At 37.1% G+C, this 27,309-nt stretch overlaps 2 protein-coding genes across 2 annotated transcripts; one reads left to right on the forward strand and one right to left on the reverse strand.

Annotated features, from left to right (window-relative positions):
• Positions 1-257: 257 nt before the first annotated feature.
• On the reverse strand, positions 258-3,468 carry LOC121388415. Its single transcript, XM_041519724.1, has 3 exons — positions 3,331-3,468; positions 2,222-2,373; positions 258-378 (listed from the first exon to the last, which is right to left on the reverse strand). The coding sequence occupies exons 1-3, from the start codon at positions 3,438-3,440 to the stop codon at positions 329-331; spliced, it is 312 nt and encodes a 103-aa protein (XP_041375658.1). The 5' UTR covers positions 3,441-3,468; the 3' UTR covers positions 258-328.
• Positions 3,469-14,925: 11,457 nt separating this feature from the next.
• On the forward strand, positions 14,926-26,799 carry LOC121388650. The gene is made up of 3 exons (XM_041520088.1): positions 14,926-15,039; positions 23,825-24,151; positions 24,962-26,799. The coding sequence occupies exons 2-3, from the start codon at positions 23,833-23,835 to the stop codon at positions 25,873-25,875; spliced, it is 1,233 nt and encodes a 410-aa protein (XP_041376022.1). The 5' UTR covers positions 14,926-15,039; positions 23,825-23,832; the 3' UTR covers positions 25,876-26,799.
• The last annotated feature ends 510 nt before the right edge of the window (positions 26,800-27,309 follow it).

Here is a 27,309-nt window from a genome sequence, read left to right on the forward strand (position 1 = left end):
ATCTGGACTGTCTGTCCAGGACAGTGTGTTATTTGTTAGTGGTTAGTGAAAGAGAAGTCGGTGTATTGGTATTACACCTACCCATTAACTCGATTCAGTCGTTAAATTTGCTCTGGGTGGGAGCGTGTATCGGGATGCGAACTCAGTACCTACCAGTCTTAAGTCGGATGGCTTAACCACCATTAGTCCATACCTGTGACGTCACACTATTGTTTTAGTTGTAGATTATTTTTCAAGAATCAACACTTGTGAAACCATGAAATTTGAACTTTTTATGCATGCAGGAGTTACTTCCCCCGAACAGACAACTGGACTCGGTGAAGATTATTTAATAGGGTTCTTTATACCGGAGAATATGGTTACACAGTCGAATAAACCCTATAAAACAAAATGGCATTATTAAAATACATTCACAACTATAGATAAAGAGTCCTAAAAACACCGTATTAAAACACCTTAAAATATGTAATAGTTATACCCACAATTTACGAGGTGTATCGATGAATATCCCTACAGTTTTGGCCGTGGGGTTCTCACAACCAAAACTGTTGGGATAATCACCGATACACCAAGTAAGTGTGGATGTAACTGACTTATACGCACACTTATATGGCAAATATTATCAATAATTAGAAAGTAATAAAAAAACACAAAAAAAACCCCAAGAGTACCGGTCAGGAGTTTGACGGAAAACCATATCTATATTAATGAATATGTTACGGGTATGATTAAAGTCTAATTATGTGAAATGTTTGCAATGGAATGGATGAACAGTTTGTTTTGGACCAAGTTGTTCCTACATGTGGTTTGATAGTCCTGTATGCATCTGTATGCAAGATATAGTCCGGACAAGGATTTACTGTTATGTGCAGCAGACCGTGAAAATTAGGTCACCGTGACCTAGTAATAGTACGCGATACACCACCACCCCAAGTTGTTCCTACGTGTGAGATTTGATGGTCATGTATGCATCTGTATGCAAGATATGGTCCGGACAAGAAAAAGTTAACAGACGGACGTACGGACAACGCCATACCATTATACGACCCATGTATGGGCGTATAAAAATGAAACGAAAATAATGTGGACCCTCACGTTTTGTTCTCGGTATTGAAACTGTATTTCAGAGTTGTCCGTGTCGCACGTGCAAATGCAATTTGATTCAGTTTTATCGTGTGTGTTTGGGCTGTACTGGTATCGAAATGTATTAAAACGCAGGGACGTGGTTATATTTTCTAGGGATGGGAACAGTGTGGAGGAATTAAGAAGTAAAATACCATCTCCGACAAAAAAAATAATGTTTAAATCGCCTAAAACACCATTCATGATATGTAGAACTAGAAATAAAATTTAATGATTATTTAAAAAAAATAAAAGGTTTACTGGAGTGGGGTAGCTGACACCCCTACCAGTGCCACGCTAACTACATCTCCGCAATTTGCATGCTTTTTAACAGACGTATCGTGCTATAAATTTATCATGGGAACTGCTATGAACAAGTGCGCAGGTGTAATTAGATGGTTCGCTCTTTTGGTTGAAATATTGTAAAAATAAAATTTGAACTTTGTGCTATGCAAACAATGTCACGACGCAAACCTATTTTTGCAGATGGCTTGTTCTATTGGTTGAAATATTAAGAAAACATAACTTGAACTTTATTATATGCAAATGATAAGTGTCACCAATCAAAGCCATTTTGTGGTATATTGTAAAGGTGAATTGGGTCGGACGGTCGTGGGGTGAAAATAAGCCAGTGAAAAAAAGAGAGAACAACTTTAAGACCGGAATGGAGTTGTTTTCTTTGTTTCGTTAAAATGACTACATTTTCTGTGCATTTTAATTTGGACAATCAAGATTTTAACTGCAGAATGAAAAACGTTTTTGGAGAGACAGTTACGCTACTGATTCCCGCGAACACGTCAAAGAACACGAGGTGCTGTATAACACAGGAATAGGACAGTTAGACAACGGGACAAATTCGTCTACATTCCCCCAATATGGATATCTAAAGACTTTGGCAAGTCGTCCTTATCCTGACATGCTCGAAGCTCTAGTGGCATATGAGCATGTTCAAAACGGACCCAACCCGACCCGACCGACCGACCAGCATGATGCCACGGAAAGACATAAAACACAAACAAAACAATAATCAAGTCTTTTTAAATCGGTGAGTGTTTTGTTACACTTTACCAATATCATATTGTATAAAGTCTTAACTTACCGGGTGTGCTACACTGAAAGACGTCCATGAAGGTGTCGTACACTTGTGTAGCATCTTTCAAAAACGTTAACAAAACATCCTTCGCGCCCTTTTTAACGTCAGCTTTGTACGCGTTCATCAGTGAATCCGCGACATCTACAGCTCCAGTGTTGCTACAAAATATATTTATAATAAAAATTAAAATTATACAAAGTTTCAGTTACAAAATTATTATAGTATTAAATACGTTTTGAAACTTGTTAAGTTTTAATTTAAAACATTAATGTTTTATAGTCAAAATTATTATTAATACAAGTGTCAAAAATGTTTTTTTCTTTGCACGTGACATCGATGGTGAAGCATACATTGACATTATCCAATCAAATAGCATAACATAACCATTACATTGATTAATGCATACAATTAACACTAACTAAATTCCCCTGTCATTATGCCTTTGTGCACAAATTAATTTCACTTCTAAAAGTATATTACCACATTAAGTATATGAACATTATTATTTTTTGTGTATTATTTAATTCGTCACCAATGCTTTAACTATATGTATATATACTCTTCAAAAAAGTAGGGGAACTCTAATAAGAATTTACAATTGCCAAAATTGTCAGGTATATTAGCTGTGAGGAATGGTTATATGATAATAGTGAATTAATTGGGCAAACATTTTAACCGGTAGTTCAGTATTACAGTAGGTTTTATGACCACCAAAGATCTTGAAGGACGATTGGTGTCAGAAGTGAAATTTGAAAGTTGACGTTTTGTATCGGTAAATCGCAAATTGAAACAATAAAAATGACTAAAACAAAACAATAACAATTGTATGATCAACAGAATGAAAAAGATTGACAGAAATAATGTTCCACAGTGATTAATGGACCTACCTGGAAATTGTCAAAATCGAGAATAACACTCCACACACGTATACGGGGCAACTGCGTGATGCATGTGCAAACATTGGAATGTGTTTCGGTGTGTTGATAAACAGACCTGAACGTTCTTTACTAGGATGTCTGTGGTCAAAACGTATGTTTTAATATTTCAGGATCCCCTACATTTTTTGAAGAGTATATATTTATATGTAATGTAATTTAAAGTGGTAGTGTACATACCATATTTCATCAATATGTTCCAAGATGAGTGCCACTACTTCAGCTTTTGGTTTGTTTGCCAACCACATGTGTTTGGTTCTATCGGCAGGCAAAATGAAGACGGGCTCCATCTTGTGGATGCTGCCAATTTTCTTCGCCTTTTCCATAGCATTAATGTAGGACTCCCTTGTTACATTTATGAATGAAGTTTTGTAAATCTGAAAACAAAACAATTTAAATACATTTCATTACTTATAATAACATACATACATACATACAATACCATACAATACAAATCATACAATACCATACAATACATACATACATACAATACAATACATACATACAATACATACAATACATACATACATACATACAATACATCCAATACATACATACATACAAACATGCCTCAATAGCTCAGAGCGCATCGTGGTTAGTCTTGCAATTTGCGGGCGATTCGGTGCCACAGGTTCGAGTCCCAGCAACGGCATGGGACAATTTGTGAGGCCAGAAAGGATTTAATTATCCCCTGTGCGTTAATATCTATGTATGTAACGGTCAACCTCGACATACATACAATATATATAAACATCAATACATATACACACACATACATACATACATACATACATACTCACATACTCACATACACAGAGACCTTGGCTTTTGAAAAACAAATGCGAATGAAAAATCGCACACCTCAAAACGCTTAGGCAAGTGAAAAATCGCACTCATCAAAATGCTAAGGCGAGTGAAAACCAAGCATTATTAATTGATAAAGTAATTGGTACATGCAAATGCAGAGACATATGTTGCACAAATTAACCAATAAACCAATGTTTTCTTCTAAGTTTATGTTGTTTGGTTCATTAGTGTAGTCTGACTTCTTTTCCCTTTCAGGAATGGAGTTATAATTTATTAAAGTTTCAGGAGTAGTACTATAGAAATATAACTGACATGTATACACTGATGCAGACAATTTGATTTTTAAATTACAATATGTACTATTCAGATAATTTGATGCACCCAGTTATATATATACCTTTTCAGTGTTGGATGGTTTGATGAACGTGCAGTTAAACATATATAGGAATCAACTTGTCTTGAATTTCATTATTATGTACAACGAACATGATTAGGATAGTTGGGATGGGAAACGCCCACTGGTTCTGAAAAGGTGGTTCATGAATTACGACCTAAGCATCTCAGGTGTGCACTACCGACTCTTTATTATTAAAACTTTTTTTTTAAATAACTCGTGAAACGTAGGCCTACAATTACTTCAACTGATAGTGTTGGTTGAGAATCTGACATTCATGTGGCATTTCTAATTCAACAATTATGCAATCAGTCTCCCTCCCTCAACATTTTGTAACACGCCATTTGACCTACCGCTACAAGTTACGAACGGATCTGACGGCGTTACGTCATTGATCTAGAACTGCTCCAATGTTGCTGATAAGAAAACCCATATACAAACTGACAAAATCTGTAAATGCCATAATAAAGATAATAAAAGAACCCAATAATTTTTGACATCATCATCAATGCGTAATAAGTTGTCAAGTTGACCAGTATGTGCGCGCAGAATTCCAAGAGTAAACATAATCTGACCCCGATAGCTCTGATTGGTTAATATGCCACAGACTACTGTGCATCAAATCATGTTCCAGTCACATGGTCTGTGACTTTCTAACAAACAAAACAAAAACTAAATAGTCGGCAATAATCATTGATTACTGTTACTATAGTGTGTACATATATACATATATAAATAACATATGCACATTCATTAATCTCTGGCTGAAATACAAATATTTAAATGAAGTTTTATTTCATTTTGTTAAGATTCATTTATTTATTCATTTCAGTCTTGACTTTGTTCAGTAACTGTATATAAGTCGGACAACTCCATTTAAGCAAGTAATGCAGTCTTTTAAAACATTTTATACTACTAGTACTAATAATGATACACTTTTGGGTTTACAAATTGTTATTATTGTAATTATTACAAACAATTTAAGAATGCAGTTATACAAGCAGAAGATGTCACTACTGTTCCGTTTCCCAGTCCACAACACACAAAATCAAATAGTAGCCGACTGGCATATCAAAGGCCGTGGTATGTACTACCTTGTCTGTGGCATGGTGCATATAAAAGATCCCTTGCTGCTAATAGAAAAGAGTAGCCCATGAAGTGGCGACAGCGGGTTTCCTCTCTCAATATATGTGTGGTCCTTAGCCATATGTCTGACGCCATATAACCGTAAATAAAATGTGTTGAGTGCGTCGTTAAATAAAACACTTCTTTCTTTCAAACAGTAGCAGTTTGGAAATTGATGTAGATGTCTGTCGATTGTGTGGAACAAAAAGTAATTTTGGAGACTGGGTGGGGTGTGGATTTGAAGATGACAATGAATGTGATTATGGATTCATGCTTCTTGCGCCGGATTTCATTTCAAAACCCATATGAAAAATATATATTTAACTGTCCAAATCATTTTAAAACACCTATAATAATAAAATGAATAATAAAAATATATTTTTGTGTCTTAAATTATATATATAAACCTTGTGATATATTTACAATACAGTCATTACGATAACATAACAGTGTGTTCAGACCAGTGTTTAGTACGACCGGAAATGAATATTTAAACTCATGTAGAGAACAATATGCCTAGTGTTGTGTATAAAAAATATAACATACCCATTCCAAATTGTCCAAATTGCGGCAGATTCTCTCCCACCGTTCCTCTTTTGGCTGTCCTGGAGGCATCCATATTTTCATACGTCTGTTGTTGGCTTCCAAGATGAAATCCCCACCTTCACTTTTGCTGTCACAGTCGGTGCATGCGAAACTGTGTTTAGGATTTCCGCAACAGGAGCTGGACACTGGATATACATTTGAAATTGTCTAAAAATGTCCTGGTATTGTCATGTTGAGGCCGAAAAAAATATCAGAAAATCTGGCTTTACATTCACTAACCAATTGAATGTCACCTCTTCTTAGCCCTGCGCGAAACAGATACAGACACAAGACATATGTCAGAAAAGTATCCACAAAATACTTGATATTTAGATTGGTCACTTTCGTCAACCAGGAGTGGAAGTCATTAACATCTGGAGTGGTCTGTGTAGATGCACATCCTCGAATGTATGGAATAAGAATTTCTTGATGGGTTCCAAACAAAGCAATTTCAATGATTTGCATAGATTTGTGATGATCTGTTGCCTTTTCACATGTTGTTAATGCCTTTGGTGATCTAAATCCGAACAGTTTAAAAGTGGCTTTAGCCATATTATTTTTTAAATGTCCTGGTCCAGATACAATCAAAATATTGTTGACTTTTCGGTAGTGGCCAACTTCAGATGGTGATTTCACATCATGAACATGGTTAAGTGTTTGGTAAAATTAAGTTCACTGTCAAGAATTGCATTATAGTGTGAACACACAGAACTGTTTTGGTTGACCCGAGAAGCAAGGTTATATGTCAAGAATTGCATTATAGTGTGAACACACAGAACTGTTTTGGTTGACCCGAGAAGCAAGGTTATATGTCAAGAATTGCATTATAGTGTGAACACACAGAACTGTTTTGGTTGACCCGAGAAGCAAGGTTATATGGTAAACCATCGCAACCAATTATTAACCCTTTCCTATCTTGAATGTTTGCACACACTATCTGGAATATTACCAATTACTTTGTACATGGATTCGTAGGAATTGAAGAGGATTGGAGCTTTTGGTTTTTATCCAGTTTAAAATGGAAGTGTAGCTTCCCAAAGGACTGCTTCCAGAAAGTACATCGCAAGCACTGCGACTCCCAGTTATGACATAGACTAACAGATCGGTTGAAAATGATAAGAGGGCTACCAACTGCGAATTTCTTGCATTGTACATGTATTCAATGCATCTGGCGATATTGCATTTTTGCTTTTAGCTCATAGTCATCATTGATTTTTGTAGCAGTTTGTAAGAATGAGATTAAACTCGAGTTTCTAGACTCTATCCATTCATCTACACAATAGTTCTTCAGATATTCTTCATCCTTATACTGACTGGTAATGGATACTGAATCTTCGTAAATGTTCTTATTGACAATTTTGCCTAGTGCTGATGCTATTTCATTTAATTCGGCTACATTGCAATTATTATTCTCTATTAACTCAATGATGTCCGGCACGGTTTTAGAATAGGCAGTATTCTTCTCTACATATACATTCTGTACAAATTTTCGTTCCATTATTGTCAATCTTTCTTTGTGTTAAATAGTTCAGGTTCACAAATTAATTCAATGTATGTTGTTGGTTTTTAAAAATTTCCATCTAATTTTTAAAATAGAAAACGGTTTACCTTCCGTCAGTTCAGCATGTTTCGTACAGGAGCACGGCGTTGTTCCAGTCTTCCAAGGACTTGTAGTCGAAGATATGATGTGCAACTTATTGTGGTCGGGTCAGGTCAGGTCAGGTCAGGTCAGGTCAGTGTGTTTAACGTGCACATTCAGAACAAGCTGTTGTAGCGCACGTCTGTCCTGGGCACAGGTACCGGCTCCTCTGTCCAGGACAGGAAAGGGGTGGGATGGGTTGGAGGGGGGGGGGGGGGCGCCTGCACTGGCAGGTGCAAGGGATCACCAGCAGTCCGACCGGGGCCGGTAACAGGCGGAGGGTGGTATGGTGCTATGGAATTTGGAAAGTCCCGTAGGATTAAGCCAAAGAGAATGGGTGCGCATTTTTGTGAAGGAAATTAGGTGCAATTTTGAACAGTCCGCCAAAAATTAAAGATAGGGAGCTACATACAATTTTGGAAGATTAGTATGCCGAGAGTAGCTCGTTAAGTGGACCTAGATAGCGTTGAGTTGTTTCCCTAGGTTGCCCATAGGGTCCCTTAAAAGGGCCTGATCTGATCAGATCAACTTATTGTGAATAAAATCACCTTTATATAGTACAAAGTTGTTGTGGTATAGCAGATGATAACGAATCGTTACATGTGTTTTATATATATTAACACCAATGAAAATAAGTGATAAAGAAGTTGCAATGATAGTTTCCATGTGAACGAATTTATTAATAATTTTTAATACATCGACGAACTTTATGATGTCAGTATCAACGGCCTTCCGTATTCCGATCCGTTATTTGTCATAATGTATTCATAATGTTCTTTATATGTGACGGTGCCAAAGGAAAGTCCTACCTATTGTTTTATGACATTTTCCGTGAAAATATTTTATTGGTATTGGTAACAAACGATAGGTAAGATACGAGTGTGTGATTTGACAATGAAACCGCACTGCAGAAATGCGGTCCGACTATTTACCACAAGACACCCCCAAGATACCGCAAGTTACCCCCAAGTGATCGAATATTTACCCCAAGACGCCGCCAGTTACCCCCAAGACATAGCGTATTTACCCCCAAGACACCGCCTATTTACCACCAAGACACACACACACACACACGATACCCCCAATCGTGATTGACAGAAATGCACAAGAACTTATGAATAAATGCAACTTTAACTCGTACGGTGTTTCATCATTGGCAACAGGAGACGGAAACTGCTTATTCAATGCAGTGTCAATAATTGCACTTTGTGGCAGTGAACATTTGGCTACAGAATTAAGGTTGCGTTCGGCAATAGAAATGTGCGGAAATGCTGAGAAGTACAAGTCGCTCACTGACTACAATCAACTACTGGACTACAATCAACTACTGGACTACAATCAACTACTGGACTACTCTCCTTCTTATGAGGGGTCCCTTCTGTCGTGCTGCACGGACAGTGCACATGCCTCTATCTGGACCACCATGGCACTTCCTTCTGTTGTTGGATTACCGCTTCAAACTCGGTATCCTTCCGTGAATGGACCTTTAGACAAAGCAACTGAAGTATTGACCAAACTTTTCACGAATGGTGCAAATCAAGGTAACGGGGAACAAATAACTATTTTGTGGACAAGAATGGGACCAAGGCAGTATACCACATGGACCCCCAAATCACTTTGTGCCAGTATTGAGGAGAAATGACTGAAGATTCCCATCCGGCCTTTTTGCCGTCGGAGGTAAGTACACCTTAATTTGAAAAGAAACAAATAGCTACATTCCTTCTAAATAGTCCCGAAGACAATGGAATTAAAATTATCACAATTGACCAGGAGAAACAGGAGATTGGTGATAATACTGACCCCTCAACCATTATAAATGAAATTGAAACTTAACAATCAACTCGAAGACCTACACACACTTCCGACCCCTGATCATGAAATGCCGTTGACCGCTTGGCAGTGTCTGCCGAGGACGTGTACAAATTAATTTCAATTAAAGGACACGTGTTCAGCGAAGTACCGCCGGGAAACAAATCTAACTGTTACATGCTGGTTGATAACGTGCGGAATATTAGAAACAGAGAATTAAAAAGAAGTGACTTCTTTGATGATATTTGACCGGCCTCGGTGGCGTCGTCGTTAGGCCATTGGTCTACAGGCTGGTAGGTACTGGGTTCGGATCCCAGTCGAGGCATGAGATAAAGGACTACACAGATTTTAAGAGGAAACCCGCTGTCGCCACTACATGGGCTACTCTTTCTGATTAGCAGCAAAGAATCTTTTATTTGCGCTTCCCACAGGCAGGATAGGACAAACCATGGCCTTTGTTGAACCAGTTATGGATCACTGGTCGGTGCAAGTGGTTTACACCTACCCATTGAGCCTTGCGGAGCACTCACTCACGGTTTGGAGTCGGTATCTGGATTAAAAATCCAATGCCTCGACTGGGACCCAGCCTGTAGACCGATGACCTAACCACTACGCCACCGAGGCCCGTCTAAATAAAATAAGATTCAAATAAACAACAAAATTCTCAAAACTAAATTACTAACCTAACTCTTTATTTCACTAATAACCAATCTAAATTTAATTAAGATAAACACAATAAGGACACGGGCATGCAGCAGGGGTGGAGAGGGCCGGATCGCTGGGGTTTTATTTTAATTTTATTATTATTATTATTATTAAAAAAATTAAAATTAAAATTAAAAAAATTATTGGGGGGTGGGGGTGTGTGGAATAGGTGGGGGACTGGGGAACGGGCGGGTTCCGGTCAGCCGCGACTCGTACCGTGAGTAGCTACCCTTGGAACTCGACCGATCGATATGCACTCTCGGACGTGACCGCGGCTGACTTGAAACCTGACGCTTGCCCCGTAGGCCTACCCCTCCACCGAATGTCAGACCCGGACGGTAATATAACTATAACTATATTAGAATCTAATATCAAATTAAGCCAGTGCCCCACAACTGGTACATCAAAGACCATGGTATGTGCTATCCTGTCTATGATATGGTGCATATAAAAGATCCCTTGCTGCTATTCGAAAAGAGTACCCCATGAAGTGGCGACAGGGTTTTCCTCCCTCAATATCTGTGTGGTCCTTAACCATATGTCCGACGCCATATAACCGTAAATAAAATGTGTTGAGTACGTCATTAAATAAACCATTTCCTTCCTTCTTCTAAAATCAAATTAAGTCTCAACGAATGGTACCGGCACGTCATGGGCTCCGAGTAAATAGCGCCACTGAGAACTCGTCAGACCGATTATCACTCACCACGGACTCCTAGACGGACCAACAAAACTAGGCCCTACAAAATAAAAATATATTTAACTATAAACACTATGTGGGCTCTGTGCCGATCGTGACGGGTAAAAGAATGTCAGGTGAGTGACAACGAATAGCCACTAACGTGGTCAAACACAGCTGGTCAGTCTATTGGTTGATCGTCACTGTCCCTGGTCATATGTTTAGACAGGTAAGTGCATGTCCCTACAGTGCCTAGCCAAAGGTTTATGTGTATGCGTGTTGTGCATAATAAAACCACATGGTTACATAGGTAAGGGATTCGAACCCACGAAGCAAAGCATCTGCACCATCAAATAAAAATGCATAGGCGTCGAAAACACTTACCTCGTACATTCTCCACCACCGAATCCGTCGACTATGCTTAAAGGTAGGGTCAACTCAGACAAGAGCCATATGTGTTGGAAAGATGCATACCCGGACCACCAACACATACTGATACTTTAGCAAATGAAAAACGCGTAATTTTAGAGTTAATAAAAAACCATGATTATTCCTGCTAACTGGGGGCAGCCATGTTGTTTCGTTTTTGTGACGTTCGGTGGAATAGCTTCGGTCTCACTACACAGATCACTTCTGGGTGAGAGTTCATTCATCATGGTCCACTATAGTTCTTAATTGTGAGACATGTTATGGTTCACATATTCACTTCGAGGAAATGGTTAAGAATTAAAACAATATGTATGTTTAATGGTAAGCCTTCTGGCTGTATTTTGCCCATGTTATTTTGTAGTATTGTGCATCGACCTTTTGGGACATGGGTATATAGGGCAAATGACAGCTGCAGTGAATGGGTTAATGAACCACCTGTTCGGACCGGTACTACAGCCAGATGCGGTCATATAGCAAAAAACTGAGACGGAAATGTTCTCAATTTTGGAGTGAAAATAAATGCTTATATAATGTATGTTCGCAATGGTGTATGTTGTTAGTGCCAACGAGAACCCGTTCTATTGGCAATCTTCCTTTGAATTTGGGCAATTTAACATGGGTTTCAATGGCAGATGACATCTGTGTAGTGAGACCATACACGTCTGCAGCACTCTACGGGTTAGGTCTCACTACACAGATCACTTCCGGGTGATAGTTCATTCATCACTATAGTTCCTACGTGTCACACATGTTATGGTTCACATATTCACTTCTAGGAAATGGTGAAGAATTAAAACAATATGTATGTTTAATGGTAAGCCTTTTGGCTGTATTTTGCCAATGTTATTTTGTAGTATTGTGCATCGACCTTTTGGGACATGGGTATATAGGGCAAATGACAGCCGGGGTGAATGGGTTAATGGACCACCTGTTCGGACCGGTACTACAGCCAGATGCGGTCATATAGCAAACAACTGAGACGGAAATGTTCTCAATTTTGGAGTGAAAATAAATGCTTATATAATGTATGTTCGCAATGTTGTATGTTGTTAGTGCCAACGAGAACCCGTTCTATTGGCAATCTTCCTTTGAATTTGGGCAATTTAACATGGGTTTCAATGGTAGATGACATCTGTGTAGTGAGACCTTGGGGCGAAGTGACGTCAGCTCCTGACCATCTCCTGTATGTACAGTGTAAACTCCCTCCCGCCCCGGAGTCGGTCACTGGCGAAGTCGGAGGGTGAATCCGGGGCGGGCGTGCCTGAACCCTTGTGGATAGGGGCACGTTAATAGAGTTTCCCAGTTCCCCAGTGTAAACAAAAGCAGTAATTTTCGACAGGGCGCTTCTCTTTGATCAACCTGACTTGTAAAACAGCATAAATGACGTAATAATATAATAAACTATTTAACTAAATATATTTCGTTGCATTAACGGAACAAAATGGGGTTATAGTATTTTTCTCTGTTAAATAATCCAAAGGAAAAATGTACACTATTAGGCCTATTGATATGCTACGTTGGAGCAAAAACGACAACCCACGATACCCAAGTGAACATTTTCTTTTCTTTGGGACTACGTAATTGGTCAATTCTGTGGTTTTAGATGGAAAAGTCTACTTAATAAAGGGTTTTACAGAACTATTTACAGTAATAAACCATGTCCATTACCATTTTAGGGGGAACAGGTAATATTCCACAATACCTGTTTGTATTTTTGTGTCTAGACAGCGTCAATTAATTGGCTCGTCTGGTTACCAATCAAATACACACCTGCCAATCAGGAATCACAGGTAGAAGCAACTAACAGCATAGACCAATTACCTAAGAAAACACTCCGCGTATCATTTCAGTACGTAGGTTAATGCATGGACAAAACATTGTTAATTATTTTGACTTGCTGTGTAGCCACTTTGACAATGGTATTTATTTTGTATTTAAAAATAATATATATATATATATATAGTACTGGATATACTTATTGCTGGCTTACTGGGATGTGTATTATTACAGAACATTGCAATGTATGACTATTTATCATCCCGCAAAAACCAGGTAGATTGTGTTTCTCTAGTTCTAAAGCTCATTCCTGACGTTACGCGTTAAGTATTACGTAACCACCAGCTCGCCAGAGGGCGTACTCACCGAGATGGTAGAAAATGGCTGCGCCCGTTATATATAATAGACGTCACATTTAACCGTTTTATTAATTAACTATACGATTATACTTGTTGATATTAAACAATAATGTGCATTATATATCGTTGAATATGCAAACCAGGTCAAATACCTTAATTGTCCCTTCCTTTAAATAGGTTCAGTGATATTTAGGTTGCATAGTACCAAAGAAGAGAGTTCCGTGTCAAAGTTTACGGAATAAAAACAGCTGTGGATGTGATTGGTAGTAATATGTGACATTGATTATTTGTGCAAATACTATTATCAATTGACAATAAATAAATACATTTTTATTTGTTATACAGTTGTTATGCAGTATATTCCATCGACATCCCAAACTGCGTTCACCTAACGACAAAAACACGAATACGATATTTACAGAAATATTATTCTACATTTTTCAGCTACGATACGTGAAACAAAATAGATTGTGATCATTTAACGTAAAAAATCTACAATTTGGATGTAAAACAAATCCATTCAAAAGTGAAACACCCTACAATAAACAGGAAAAAGTGCGACGTTTCTAACTGCGTTCAGGCGCATGCGTTTGCAAAAAGTATCGCAATGCGCATGTGCAGTTCATCATTTTCCATTTTTAAGACAACTACATGAACAAATATACGTTTCTTAATTATGCACAGTTGCATTACGTCCATACTAACAACATTTATATACTCAAAATTATTTACAACTGTTATGAATGGATTAAGAATACTATTAACTACAATAGAGGCACAAAAATGTAGCATACTTTTTGCAGATCGAATATAGTAATTGAAAACAAATTCTAACAACAGGGGTCTTAAAAATCGTAAAAATTAAATTCTTTGGTCTTGTTGATCTGGCACGTGTGAGGTCATGTGACACGCACCGAATGCTAATTCATCTTTCTCCATTTTAAGTCAATTTTTACGAGTCATGTGGATCCGATATCGGTAATTTTAAGGAATAAACAAAAACGACTTAGTAAAATTAATGGTTTTAGGGGTTTGTAAAGTTTTGTATTTAGATACTTACTTTTCTCAACTTTATTGTCTATAAATATGTTCCTGAACTGTGAAGAAAAACCTCATAAATGATCGAACGAAATGCCGATGACAACAAATCGGATGTTTATTGCGCGAACCGTGCACGAGAAAACAAAGTGAACGGAATTTGAAGCATAACGCAGTTAGGGACGTATACCAGAGGTTGAAACTAATGCGGGGTACCCCCAAAAATAGAATTGCAATTTTCAGCAAAAATGACGGTTGCTATTGAAAACATTAATTAAATACCCCCCTCCCCCCCCCCCCCCCCCCCCCCCCCCATTTTCTTGCAGGTAGATTAGATGTGAGGTGCCACACTTTCTACTGCTGTACTCCCTGGGTGTGTTGAAACGCTGCTTATATCAGTTTTATTAGTAAACGTTAACATTATCGGCAATAGGAATTGATTTGGTCTATTAGAACCTATAATACTTCCGCGTTGGCCGTGAGTCGCCATTTTCTCTCAAGTTCTCCAGTGTGTGCAGTATTTACATAATCATAAACACGATTGGTAAGTTATCAGTAGTTTAACATTAAACTCATTCTTTCATTTGTATTGACTGATACCGTACCCAGGCCCGTAGTCAGGATTAAAAAATATATATATTATTTTTTATTATTTTTATTTTATTTTATTTTATTTTATTAAAAAAAATTATTTTATTTTATTTTATTTTATTTTTATTAATTTGCTTTTTTTTTTTTTTTTTTTTTTTTTTTTTGGGAGGGGGTGTATTTTAGGCTTATGATGTGGCACGATGTTGATTAGGGGAGCTTCGAAAATATGGGCCCTGGTACTTTTTATTAGCTGCCTGATGTGTTGGAAAGATGCATACCTGGACAACCAACACATACTGACACTTTAAAGGTCCACAATCATGGCACATTATTAATACACAGTATATAAAACAAATACATAAACATTACAGTATTAAAAATAAAAAACAAAAATACCATCCCAGTTATTAATAAAGTGACTTTTTGTAAAATGCTTGGGGGTAAAAAAAACACTGCTCGATCAGTCGGTTTGACCCACATCAGACATGTGACATAGCATCAGGCGTTCTGTTAGTAGGTCAACATGCTGACAGCAGAGAATGATTGTTCGAAAAACAGCTGATTTTTAACAGACGCTAGTTTGGACATTTTGGTCTTAACACATATTATGTAGCCTACATCAACTCTAATCAGGCATCGAAATAAGTCGAGAACGGTCGTTCAGGTTACCGGGAGGTTACCACATGTTAGAAAAGTCGAGAACGGTACGTATTTCGTTCTCAACAAAAATTTCCGTTGCTGAACGTAAACCAGGCAATGCATTCAGGACTTCTGCGTTTTATTATCTCGTCAGGAATTGCATCGATGTTCGCTCGCAAGTCACTCCGCATTTAAAGGGACATTCCTGAGTTTGCTGCATTGTAAGATGATACCGACTAATAAAATATTTCTACGATTAAACTTACATATTAAATATATTTTCTGGTTTAGAATATCAGTGTCTGTATATTCAATGTGTTTCTGGTCATCTTAATATTTGTAAGAAGCCAAAACTGGATTTTATCTTCAAATAATTTCGTACGTACGAAAAAATATATTTTAGGAAATAAAATGAAATGTAACCTAGTATAAATTTTAGAATGATCAGAAACACATTTAATATACAGCCACTAATATTTTATGCAGAAAAATATATTCGATATGTAATTACAATCGTTAAAAAGTCTCTGTTAGTCGATAACATCTTAAAAATTGCAGCAAACTCAGGAATGTCCCTTTAAGCAGCGTCCACTAGATGAATTTATGTCCGCGTTTTGTTTTCTCGTACAAAATTGCACCGATGTTCGTGCGCACTTGTGCAATTGGTTGCTAGTCACTTCATAACATGGTCATTTCGTACCATAGTCATTTCGTACCTAATTTGGTCGTTTCGTACCCTGGTCATTTCGTACCTTGGTCATTTCGTACCATTGCAAAAAGTCATTTCGTACCCTAGTCATTTTGTACCTTGGTTATTTCATACCATAACTGAAAGTCATATCGTACCGTAGTATAACAATTTATAACAATTACCCCGGTAATGTCTTTTACAAAATAACATTAAATTACAAATTTGTGGTTAATTTAAGGGATATTTTGTATACTTTGTATAAACATTAGCAATTGGCTAATTTGGCAATCAGTAAGGTAGTTAATGTTTTAATGGTTGTTATTGTTTATTTCTTAAACAAATAAGATGCAAATAAGCAAGCTTGAAAAGAAGAACTAATAAATAAATAATATTTTGTTGGTCCATTATATTGTTTTGTTGTTTTTGACTAATTATCTGGAGCCATTTCACACAAAATTGCAGTTGTCAGTTAGTAGTAAATACCATATACGGCTCTTGTCAGGTAAAATTGAAATAACAGTTGACAGGTATTATGGGTACCAATAACGATATGCTGCACAGTAACGTGTTCTGGTTTTCAAACTGTCAAAATAAAGTTTTAAAACAAAACCTACTGCTTTTATGCTATAGTCAATTCGTTTTCTATATACTGGAATGAAATGACTAGGGTACGAAATGACTGGGGTACGAAATGACTTTTCACAATGGTACGAAATGACTTGGGTACGAAATGACTTTTTGCAATGGTACGAAATGACCAAGGTACGAAATGACCAGGCAGCATGGTACGAAATGGATGGTACGATATGACTTGGGTACGAAGTGACTATGATTTGTGCAATTGCAAAGCAATTTTTGGCAATCCGCGTTTAAGGTTGGACTATACCAATTCAAATCCCATAGGCGACCATGTTAACGTTTGTGTTTAAAAACACTATATGCAATATATCAACCAAACTATGACCCATACATATCAGTACTACAACCCCTACCTCAAAGTATTAACTGCAGAAAATGGTACCTTTCATGGCTCATTTTCGGTATAACCAGATGTTTTTACAACACCCCTAGTTTCGCACAAAATTTTAGTACTTTTTTTTACATGTACCCCATACATGTTCCAAGCACAAGGCTACTTGACACAGTGGTACTAGATTAATTAAAATTGTATACATTTTTAGCCCAAATGAAACTATGTTTTTTTTTTACAACCAACACACTCACATTTATAACCAATCACAGGACTTGTGGTGTTAACTTCTCTATCAAAAGTTCGGTGCACCTCGAACTTCGACCCAGCCGGAAATTAATTGGTATAGTGCTACCCAGACCTGTCAACCCTTCGGATTCCGCGGGATTCTCCCGGTATTTGATCAAATCTCCTTTAACCTGTGCGGGAGACAGTTTCTCCTGTTAAATGACATTTTTGTAAGCATAAAAAAAAAATCGATCCTCTTTTGTCAAAATAACAGAAGGGAAGTAACTCTGCCTTTTTTTTTTCATTCGGAAAATGTCGACTACTTTCGGTTTCTGAGAATTGTCCCGACTGTTTAACCTTTGCCGAAGTGAGAATTGTGGGATAGCCTATTTATATTGTTAAAAAAGCACATGGAGTTTATAAAATGACGTGTTATTATAATGTTTGTTGTCATCGTAATGGCTACGAAGCGTGTTGCCGCTAATTCAACAGGTTGTGTATTGACATTCAGTGTTGCCATATAAAAAAAACAAAAAAAAACTATCCAATTTAGTTCTAATAACACCTCTGAATTGTAAAATGTCTTCCCACTGGATTACATAATGCAACTATGACGAATATTGAACTGCCAGACTCCCGAGTTGACAGCGATACACATGCATGTTAAAATCACATGTCACAGCAAGACAACGAAAAGACCAATTAGCTGTATAAACATACTTGTGTCAGTTAATTTTGTATGTTTGTGCGGTAAAATGTTCGTTATAAGGGTACACTTCAAGAAATTATTTTTGTACAATTAAAAAATGTTGTGTTTGACATTGACATAAAGTTACTCACGGAAATGGGTATAATTCCGGTATATTTCAGACGATGTCCGTAATGAGGTTTTACTTATGATTAATGAAAATACAATGTTTATTGCATCATTATAATGATTTTAAATAAGTACCACGCCACCGTTCCTCATTATAGTAAAAACTGAATATTAATTTATAAGATTTATATAAATTTGTCTTTGGTACTTAGGTACATTAACCACAAATGATAATGTAACGCAACCTGTAAGGCTGTAAGTATAATACCGTAAATGTACTAATTAAATTTTTTATTTCTTGTTCATGTTCTTAACATTTTTGGATAAAATAATTTATTTATTTTAAATATGTATTAAATCATAATAATATTTAAACTTAAATTATTTTTTTTTAAATGCCAAGATCTAAGGTTAAGAAGTATATATGACATTATAAAGTATTCATATAACTTATTGTAATAATGTTTTTTTTTAATCTTGCGATTTTGGGTTAAATTGTGTGAATTTAAAAAATCTCCTGCTTTTTGACAAAATCTCCTGCTTTTTCAACACACACCTCCTGCTTTCTCTTGACTAAGGTTGACAGGTCTGGTGCTACCTTAAACAGCACCCACTAGATAAAGTTACTTCCGGATTTCGTTTCTCGTACCGATGTTCGCGCACACCGTTACAATTTCAGAACGACCGCGTAGTAGTAACAGGAATTCAATTCTAACTTTCATATAGTTGTGGAAACCTATAGGTTACCAGACTATATTTTGTGGTAACCTGTAAATGGGTTACCAGACACATTGCTTATTTCGATGCCTGTCTAATGGTACCTCGATTGGTAAGGAAGTGGTATATAAGCACGTTAACCTAGTTACCAACCTACCTGTGAAAAGCAGGACTCAAATTCAGTCCCGACTTTTGAAAGTGGGATATTAACATTTGACTGTAATAAAAGAATGTGTTCAGATCAGAACGCATTTAAAACAACAAGCAGAATAAATAACATTATTTTAAAATAGGGATCTGAATTTATTGTCTTAGACAGATCGGTATGATGCAATGCAGGTATGAACTCATACAAATAATAATACGATTTATCTTGCAACCTATACCCGTTACTACAGGTGTTGTTAATTGTTTGTTAAGCTTTTAAAGAAGCGCGATTATTTCACAACACTTTCTGTGGTGTCCTGATTACTGCCGTCATTGTTAAAAGGTGACCACTGGCAGACAATAGGTATGATCGCATGCCGGTGTAGACAGTATAGGGGCAGTATCGCACGCTGGTGTAGACAGAGCTAATTACTACATGAAAGGTTCTTTTGTTCTTGAATTTGCATCCGAAGTCTGGAATAGAAGGCATCTGGTGTCGACAGATTTTTTGTTTCCTAATAAATTAACAGTAGCTGAACGGGACTTTAAAACTCTGCCGGTTTAAACATAATGCCGATTTAGATAGATGCCGGTTTGGACAGAGTCCACTCTGTGTGTGTGTGTGTGTGTGTGTGTGTGTGTGTGTGTGTGTGTGTTGTGTGTGTGCGTGCATGTGTGTGTATATATATACGAACTTTGTGTGTGTGTGTATATACAGTCAAACTTCGATAACTCGATCTTGAAGGGAATGAGGAAATAGTTTGAGTTTTCGAAATTAATATTCAAATTTGAAACTGCATTGCAGCTGGTTATTTTTGCTTAATACTGTAAGAAGCATGTGCATCGCTGCCTACCTCTGAACTCTGAAAACTACGCATCCCCAGTGGAAAAGCGCTGTCACGGTACATGCTCTTAAATTTGTTTCGCCTGTGGCGATTTTAATTGTGTTAGAGGGCCGTGTGCAGTTTATTGCCCGTAGCCCAGATGGGCAACTTGTTACGTAATACTTCGCACGATCGGACATTCCAATATGCACTTAGTCCCGCTGTGGAGGCCATGTGGCGAGTAGTTACGTAATACCTCTGCGAGTGCGGTTTTACAACCGTGATTTTGGCGACGATGGCGTCAGTAAGTCTGACGATCAGAGAGAAATAATACCGACTCTAGTAGAGTCAGAATATGAGATGATACGTGAGGTACCGCCTTGTACTCCCAGGCAAAATCCTGATTTATAATAAATAGCTAGTGTTTTAGAGATATCGAGGAGAACGAATTAGGAAGCTTCCTGGGAACGTAGTCCGTTAGGACTTGGTAAATATCATTTCTGCTCTGTGTATAACCTTGATGTGATTGATGTGACTTTAATTATTTTAATACTGTATTATACCAATATTCTTTAGACAGTGTCTTCGGTCATCTGACGAAGTAAATCGTAGACTTTTTGTTCTAACATTATATGAGTATTTGGTAATATAAAGCTTAGCCAGTCATCCTAGAAGACCCTAGGTACACTGTAGGTTATTGTCTTTATTGTGATAAGTATTAATTCTGTGTTACAAGGTTACTGAATGAGTAGTTAGGGTTAATTAAAAATTAACCCGTTAGGAATAGAGCTGTAATTCCTTTATTAATTAAGTTCCCCAAGAAGCGTTCCTAAATTATTACACGTTACTGAATGAGTAGTAAGGGTTAATTAAAAATTAACCAGTTAGGAATGGTGTTGTAATTCCTTTATTAATTAACTTCTCCTGTAAGCGTTTCTCAATTATCACTCGTGTGGGTGTGGTGTAACGGTGAAGTGATTCGCATATTGTGTAACTAGACACCTAGAGATTAACTAATTAAGTGATCAGTTCTGGGTTGTTATTATTGCTGTTATTAATTTACTACTACGGCTGTACATTTGTCAGCGTAGATTAATACAGATTCCAAAGTGTATTGTGTTTTTGTTGTGTTTTCTAGAGAACTAACGTGCTATAATAATATATACTTTATATAAGATCGTATCTCTGATCATACCTAGACGAGCCATACTAGGGTTTAACAGCCTGTTACAGAGAGATCTAATAGATATACAGTTAGGAGAGATATTTTGATAATCGTGTTTTATTCAGTTACGGGAATTATAGAATCCCCGTGACAAGCGCATTAAAATATCAGTCACATTAACTGATACATAAATAGAAAAGTTAAAGTTTGACATGATTCACGCCTTTGAGAGTAAAAACAAACAGCGCTAACAATTATTTCAAATGCTCTTTGAAGTTAACCAGACTGTGTTTGTAATTATGTATTACGTAGTGAGGCTCTCCACCACGGACGTACACCAACTACCAAACACAGGATCATTTCGTTCAACTTAGTTGGCGATCTGTTATTCTGTAATTATCACCTTAATCCTCGACGACCAGGACCACGCTTCGCCTGATTGACATGATTGACAATACATTCGTCTTCAAAATACTATTGACAATGACAGTTTGTTCAATCCACACGCATCGAGTTTTGGAGGTGCATACTCTATTAAATCTTTATGGCGGGACCAAAGAATTAGGTCGAGAGATCGAGGTTATCAAGTTTTCGAAGTTTGATTTTTCGAAGGTCGTTATTACTAGTTTGTATAGCAACTCGGCCGGGACTGTCGCTTCAGATCGAGAGATCGAAGGTGGAGTGATCGAAGTTTGACTGTGTGTGTGTGTGTGTATGTATATATATTTTCATGTTGGAAAGGGAAATAGAAACTACATCACCAACTTGTGACTTCTGTTCCTCCATTTACATTCGTCAGAAAATAAGAAGAAAACGTTTACTGTGTTAAATGTATTAAGGTCTCACTACACAGATGTCATCTGTCATTGAAACCCATGTTAAATTGCCCAACTTCAAATGAAGATTGCCAAAAGAACGGGTTCTCGTTGGCACAAACAATATACACCATTGCGAACATCAGGGTTGAAAATTAGCAGTCGCCCGGTCACCCGTGGCGACCTTTATTGGCTAAGGGCGACTAAGAATTTTACAAAGGTGGTCCGTTGGGCGACCATCAATTTTAGTGTCTGGCGAGTATGGTACTAGTTAAAAAAAGAAACACACTGATACTGAATCGAATGTGACAAAAGACACCGCGTCTATGTTGGCACGAACTAAAGATCTGGCAGCAGAAGACAACGTTCTATATTTTAACATTTTATTGGGGGGAAAAGTGCAATATAAATTAAAACAAGAATCCTTTACAAATTACCATCAAACTGCATAGGTTAACTCTTTTTTTTTTTTTTGTGATACAGGTTTTAAGGCAATTGATGGAACATCTAAGGTAATCTGAATGACACAGCCGTAATACATGATCAGGGCCGTATCTCTGTACAAAGCAGAGTCGAATAGGCATTTCGCAAAACTGGATGATTCCGTGGATCTCTATCTAGGAGAACAGCAACTCCCGAGGAAATCATTTGCTGGGAATTTCACCCCTCTTGTATCACCACAAAGTTTATTCCATCCCTCTTCCATCGCCACAAAGAGGACTGCCATTCCCAGACTAGTTTACTAAAGCACGCGCAGTTCTACATTTAGTCTGTTTCTACTACATTATCTTTTACCCTGTATTTAAAATGAGATTTAATATGTTTAATTTAATGGTACTTTGTAAAGAAACGTTTATTTATATTGGATTTCTTTTTCAATTCATTTTTTTAATATTTGAGTTGGTATGGGTTTAAAACTTAACAACATGTTTTTATTATCAAGTTTTACTTTATTAATTATGAATTAAAACATCAATTCATCGGTTTTCTTTAACACAAACAGTTATTATTAAAAAAACCCCACAAAAAACACACTATAGTTTTAATTTTACCTGTGCAGTTAAATTCCAATGTGATAATTGGAGGGCTAGTTTAATTTGAGAAGGGCCAGTAAGATTTTTCTTCAACTGGCCCTGCTGACGACCTTGGTTTTCATGTTAATTTTCAACCCTGGAACATACATTATATACCGTAAGCATTTATTTTCACTCCAAAATTGAGAACATTTCCGTCTCCGGTTTTTGCTATATAACCGCATCTGGCTGTAGTACCGGTCTGAACAGGTGGTTCATTAACCGATTCACTCTGGCTGTCTCTTGCGCTATACACCCATGTCACAAAAGGTCAATGCACAATATTACAAAGTAACATGGGCAAAGTACAGCCAGAAGGCTTACCATTAAACATACATATTGTTTTAATTCTTCACAATTTCCTAGAAGTGAATATGTGAACCATAACGTGTCACAATTAGAAACTATAGTGGACCATGATGATTGAACTCTCACCCGGAAGTGAACTGTGTAGTGAGACCAAATTTTTATAAATACATTCAATAATATATTGCAGAAACTACAATGCCCATCTTAAAATCAAAATAGCTCTTTTAGTTTCATTTGACATCCAGTAGCCAATGATTAATTAATCAATGTGCTCCAGTGGTGTCGTTAAACAAAACAAATTTTAACTTTTCGTTTGATAAATGTATTTAGTAATTTATTGCAGGAACTACAATGGCTGTCTCAAAAACCGGGTTTGAAAGTGATAAACACCTCAGCTGTACGATTTGTTTGAACATCTTCAAGAAACCCAAGACACTTAGCTGTCTGCACACGTTCTGCTGCCGATGTCTTCAGGAATACATTGATAAACAATCCGATGCTTGCAAGGAAAAAGGATTTAGATGCCCAGTCTGCAGAGTGTTTGTGTCCATACCAAATCCAACAGCAGGATGGGCAGCTCAGATAAGAAATAACTTCAGAATAGAAACCATGACAGACAGTTTGGACAAGGACCACAGAAAGGATGAAATACAAGATGGCGGTGAACCTGGTGAGTATTGTCCAGAAGGCAGCACGGTTATAAGTAAATGGTGTTATGTGCAGAGCTGCAGTGCACACCGTGATGGAGTGAGATTAGGATCAGAAAATGTTTAAGGTCAGGTCGAAGTGTTTAACGTGCACATTCATAGTAAGCTATTGTAGCGCACGCATGTCCTGGGCACAGGTGCTGGCCTCGGTAGGCTCCTCCTCCCAGGACAAGAAAGGGATGGGGTGGGTTGGAGGGGGACATCAATTTGTTATATCTGTGCACACTTCACAGTTTAGAATGAAGGAAGGAATGTTTTATTTAACAACGCACTCAACACATTTTATTTACGGTTATATGGTTACGGACCACACAGATATTGAGAGAGGAAACCCGCTGTCGCCACTTCATGGGCTACTCTTTTCGATTAGCAGTAAGGGATCTTTTATATGCACCATCCCACAGACAGGATAGTACATACCTTTATTACCCCAGTTGTGGAGCACTGGCTGGAACGAGAAATAGCCCAATGGGCAGTTTAGAATGAAATCAGCCATGCTTTAAAACTCTGATTCCACATTACATGTGTTATCGACCCCTTTGGAACTTTCCTGTTCACTCTTCACAAATGTCTAATATGTTTGGGATACATAACATGGGTAGCCAGTATACTTTATCACAAAGCACCCAAGAACACCTCGATGTATCAGTTATTCAATGGAGGCTGGTAGACATGTCTGAATGTTACATTGGTTACTGTGGAATTGCCCATTTAATATATGTGTACATGTGTACTTATGTTACAGGGTATATATTTGTAATCTCTTTTACCAGGTTTAGCAGAAGCGGATCCTGAACCAAATGGAAAAGATGGTGGCGATACATTAGAGAAGAAAACATTTACTTGGATTGACACAGTTGATGTCGGGATTGATGCTAAAATGGGAGCTGCAAGAAACATGTGTATTGTTGATCTAGTTGTCCTCAACCAGAATGGGACAGAGGTGTTTGTTTTCTGCGACAATAAAACTTGTGTGACTGCACAATGGCATGATGTGAAGGAAGATGCTGAGAAGAAGAGTAGTATATATCTAGAAAACTCGCGTAGTCTGAAAATAGCAAAAATTAGTGCCAGTCAAGTCGCTGTCTTGTATTGTTTATATTCTTGGCCTGAAGACCATCAGTTACATCTAAGAATTATCAATGTCCGACCACAGTTGATCATTAAAGAGATAAAATGCCCACTAAAACCTATAACTGATCATTTCGCTATCACAACCGTCATTTCAAAACCAGAGGTTCAAACTAGATTAGTTATTGCCCATGACAACCTGCTGTCTGTCACTGATTTGCAAGGCAAGATTTTAAAGACATTCCGCACTGGAAAAACCACCGTTGAACTTTTCAGAATGGCAAATTATCTGACCTCGACTCCTTCTGGACACATACTTGTGTCAGACAATCAACTTGGTTGTGTGGTCTGCATCACACTAGAGCGGGAGGTGCTGTGGAGATACCCTTTAAAGAGGCCAGGGGCTTTACACTGTGATGCACAGTCCCGGGTTTTAGTAGTAGACGGAGAAAACAAGCGAGTGATTCTGCTGTCTCCAGAAGGAAAGTTTGTCAGACATTTTTTGACGGAAGCTAATTTTGACAAAATTCCACATTGTATTTATTACGATGACACCAAAGAAAGATTGTATGTGACTGCAGGTGACAGCTACATCAGGATCTTTGGACATCAGTGAACCCAGTATAGGTATTAGAAGAACCCAGTGTGTTTACCATTCTTCCTTCCTCACCCACCTGAATGAACACCGCATCCCTGGGCTAACTATATGCAGTGCACTTAACTGTGTACACATTCCCCCTACCTATAGGTAGTGTAATCAATTAAATACACAATGCCCAACCTATACACATTGTATTCAACTGAGTACACATTTCCTTTACCAATATCGCAACTACGTACTGGTGACGCAACTGTTATGAGTTAACGATGAATTTAATTTGTGCTAGTAATTTAGAAAAGTGAACTAGTGACATAATAATTATGTTCTTGTGAAGCAATGTTGATGAATAAATATGTATCTGTTTTTGCTAGTAATATATAATGTAGTAACTATGTACTATAGTAGTGTCGAAAATATAATAAAACTGATTTTTGTCGATTATGTCTTTCACATTAAACTAACAAGTAAATGTTTTGTAAATATCTATTGAATGATACTCTACCTAATTTAGCATTTTCTTGTTTGGGCTCTCATTGATGTACAAGGCGATGTTTACTCTTGAAATTAAAAGAAATATGTCGGTAAACAGGTGGTTTGTGCACTTTATTGAAACAGACTATAACAAATTTTGATCGACGTGTCAATTTCATTGTTGTTGCAATATATGAGGGACCCTCTGATGACGGTTTACCCCTATCCCTCTCCAAAACAAAATATTTGTAGACATTTCTAAGTAACTTTTGAGCAAAACTGTTAAGAGTGTGTGATCTATTATACCGGTATTAAAGGTACTATGTATTAAAGGAGCTATCTCCAAGTTGCACAATGACAGCTATTGCAAATTAAAAAAATTAATTAAATTTTGCTTTAAATTTAAAGACTACACCTTCAACTATATGCCCATAAATAATTCTAACAAAACAATTTTATCTGCTAGTAGAAAATACATTTTTATTGGAGAATTTTTATCACAAACAGATGCTCACATATATAACTATGATATACATGTAGCACCTTTAAGTGGTTGCAAGATTGTGTAAATTCTAATGTACTTATATTGAATTTATATTCACTAAATATGCTGATAATAATTAATAATATATGCTGCAATTTAAAATACTCAGTTAACTTGCAGTTGTAAATTAAAAGTTTGTTTAAGGGTAAATGAAATTGACACATGTTGATCAAAATGTGTTATAGTCTGTTCCAATAGAGTACACAAATCAACTGTTTACTGACATCTTTCTTTTAATTTCAAGAGTAAACACCACCTTGTACATCAATGAGAGCCCAAACAAGTAAATACAAAATTAGGTAGAGTATCATTAAATATATATTGACAAAATGTTTACTTGTCAGTTTAATATGAAAGAAATAATCAACGAAAATCAGTTTTATTCTATTTCCGACACTATTTTAGTGACCTAATAGTTCTGAACTAATTATGCA

Source organism: Gigantopelta aegis, chromosome 14, assembly GCF_016097555.1.
Source record: "Gigantopelta aegis isolate Gae_Host chromosome 14, Gae_host_genome, whole genome shotgun sequence".
Lineage (NCBI taxonomy): Eukaryota > Metazoa > Mollusca > Gastropoda > Neomphalida > Peltospiridae > Gigantopelta > Gigantopelta aegis.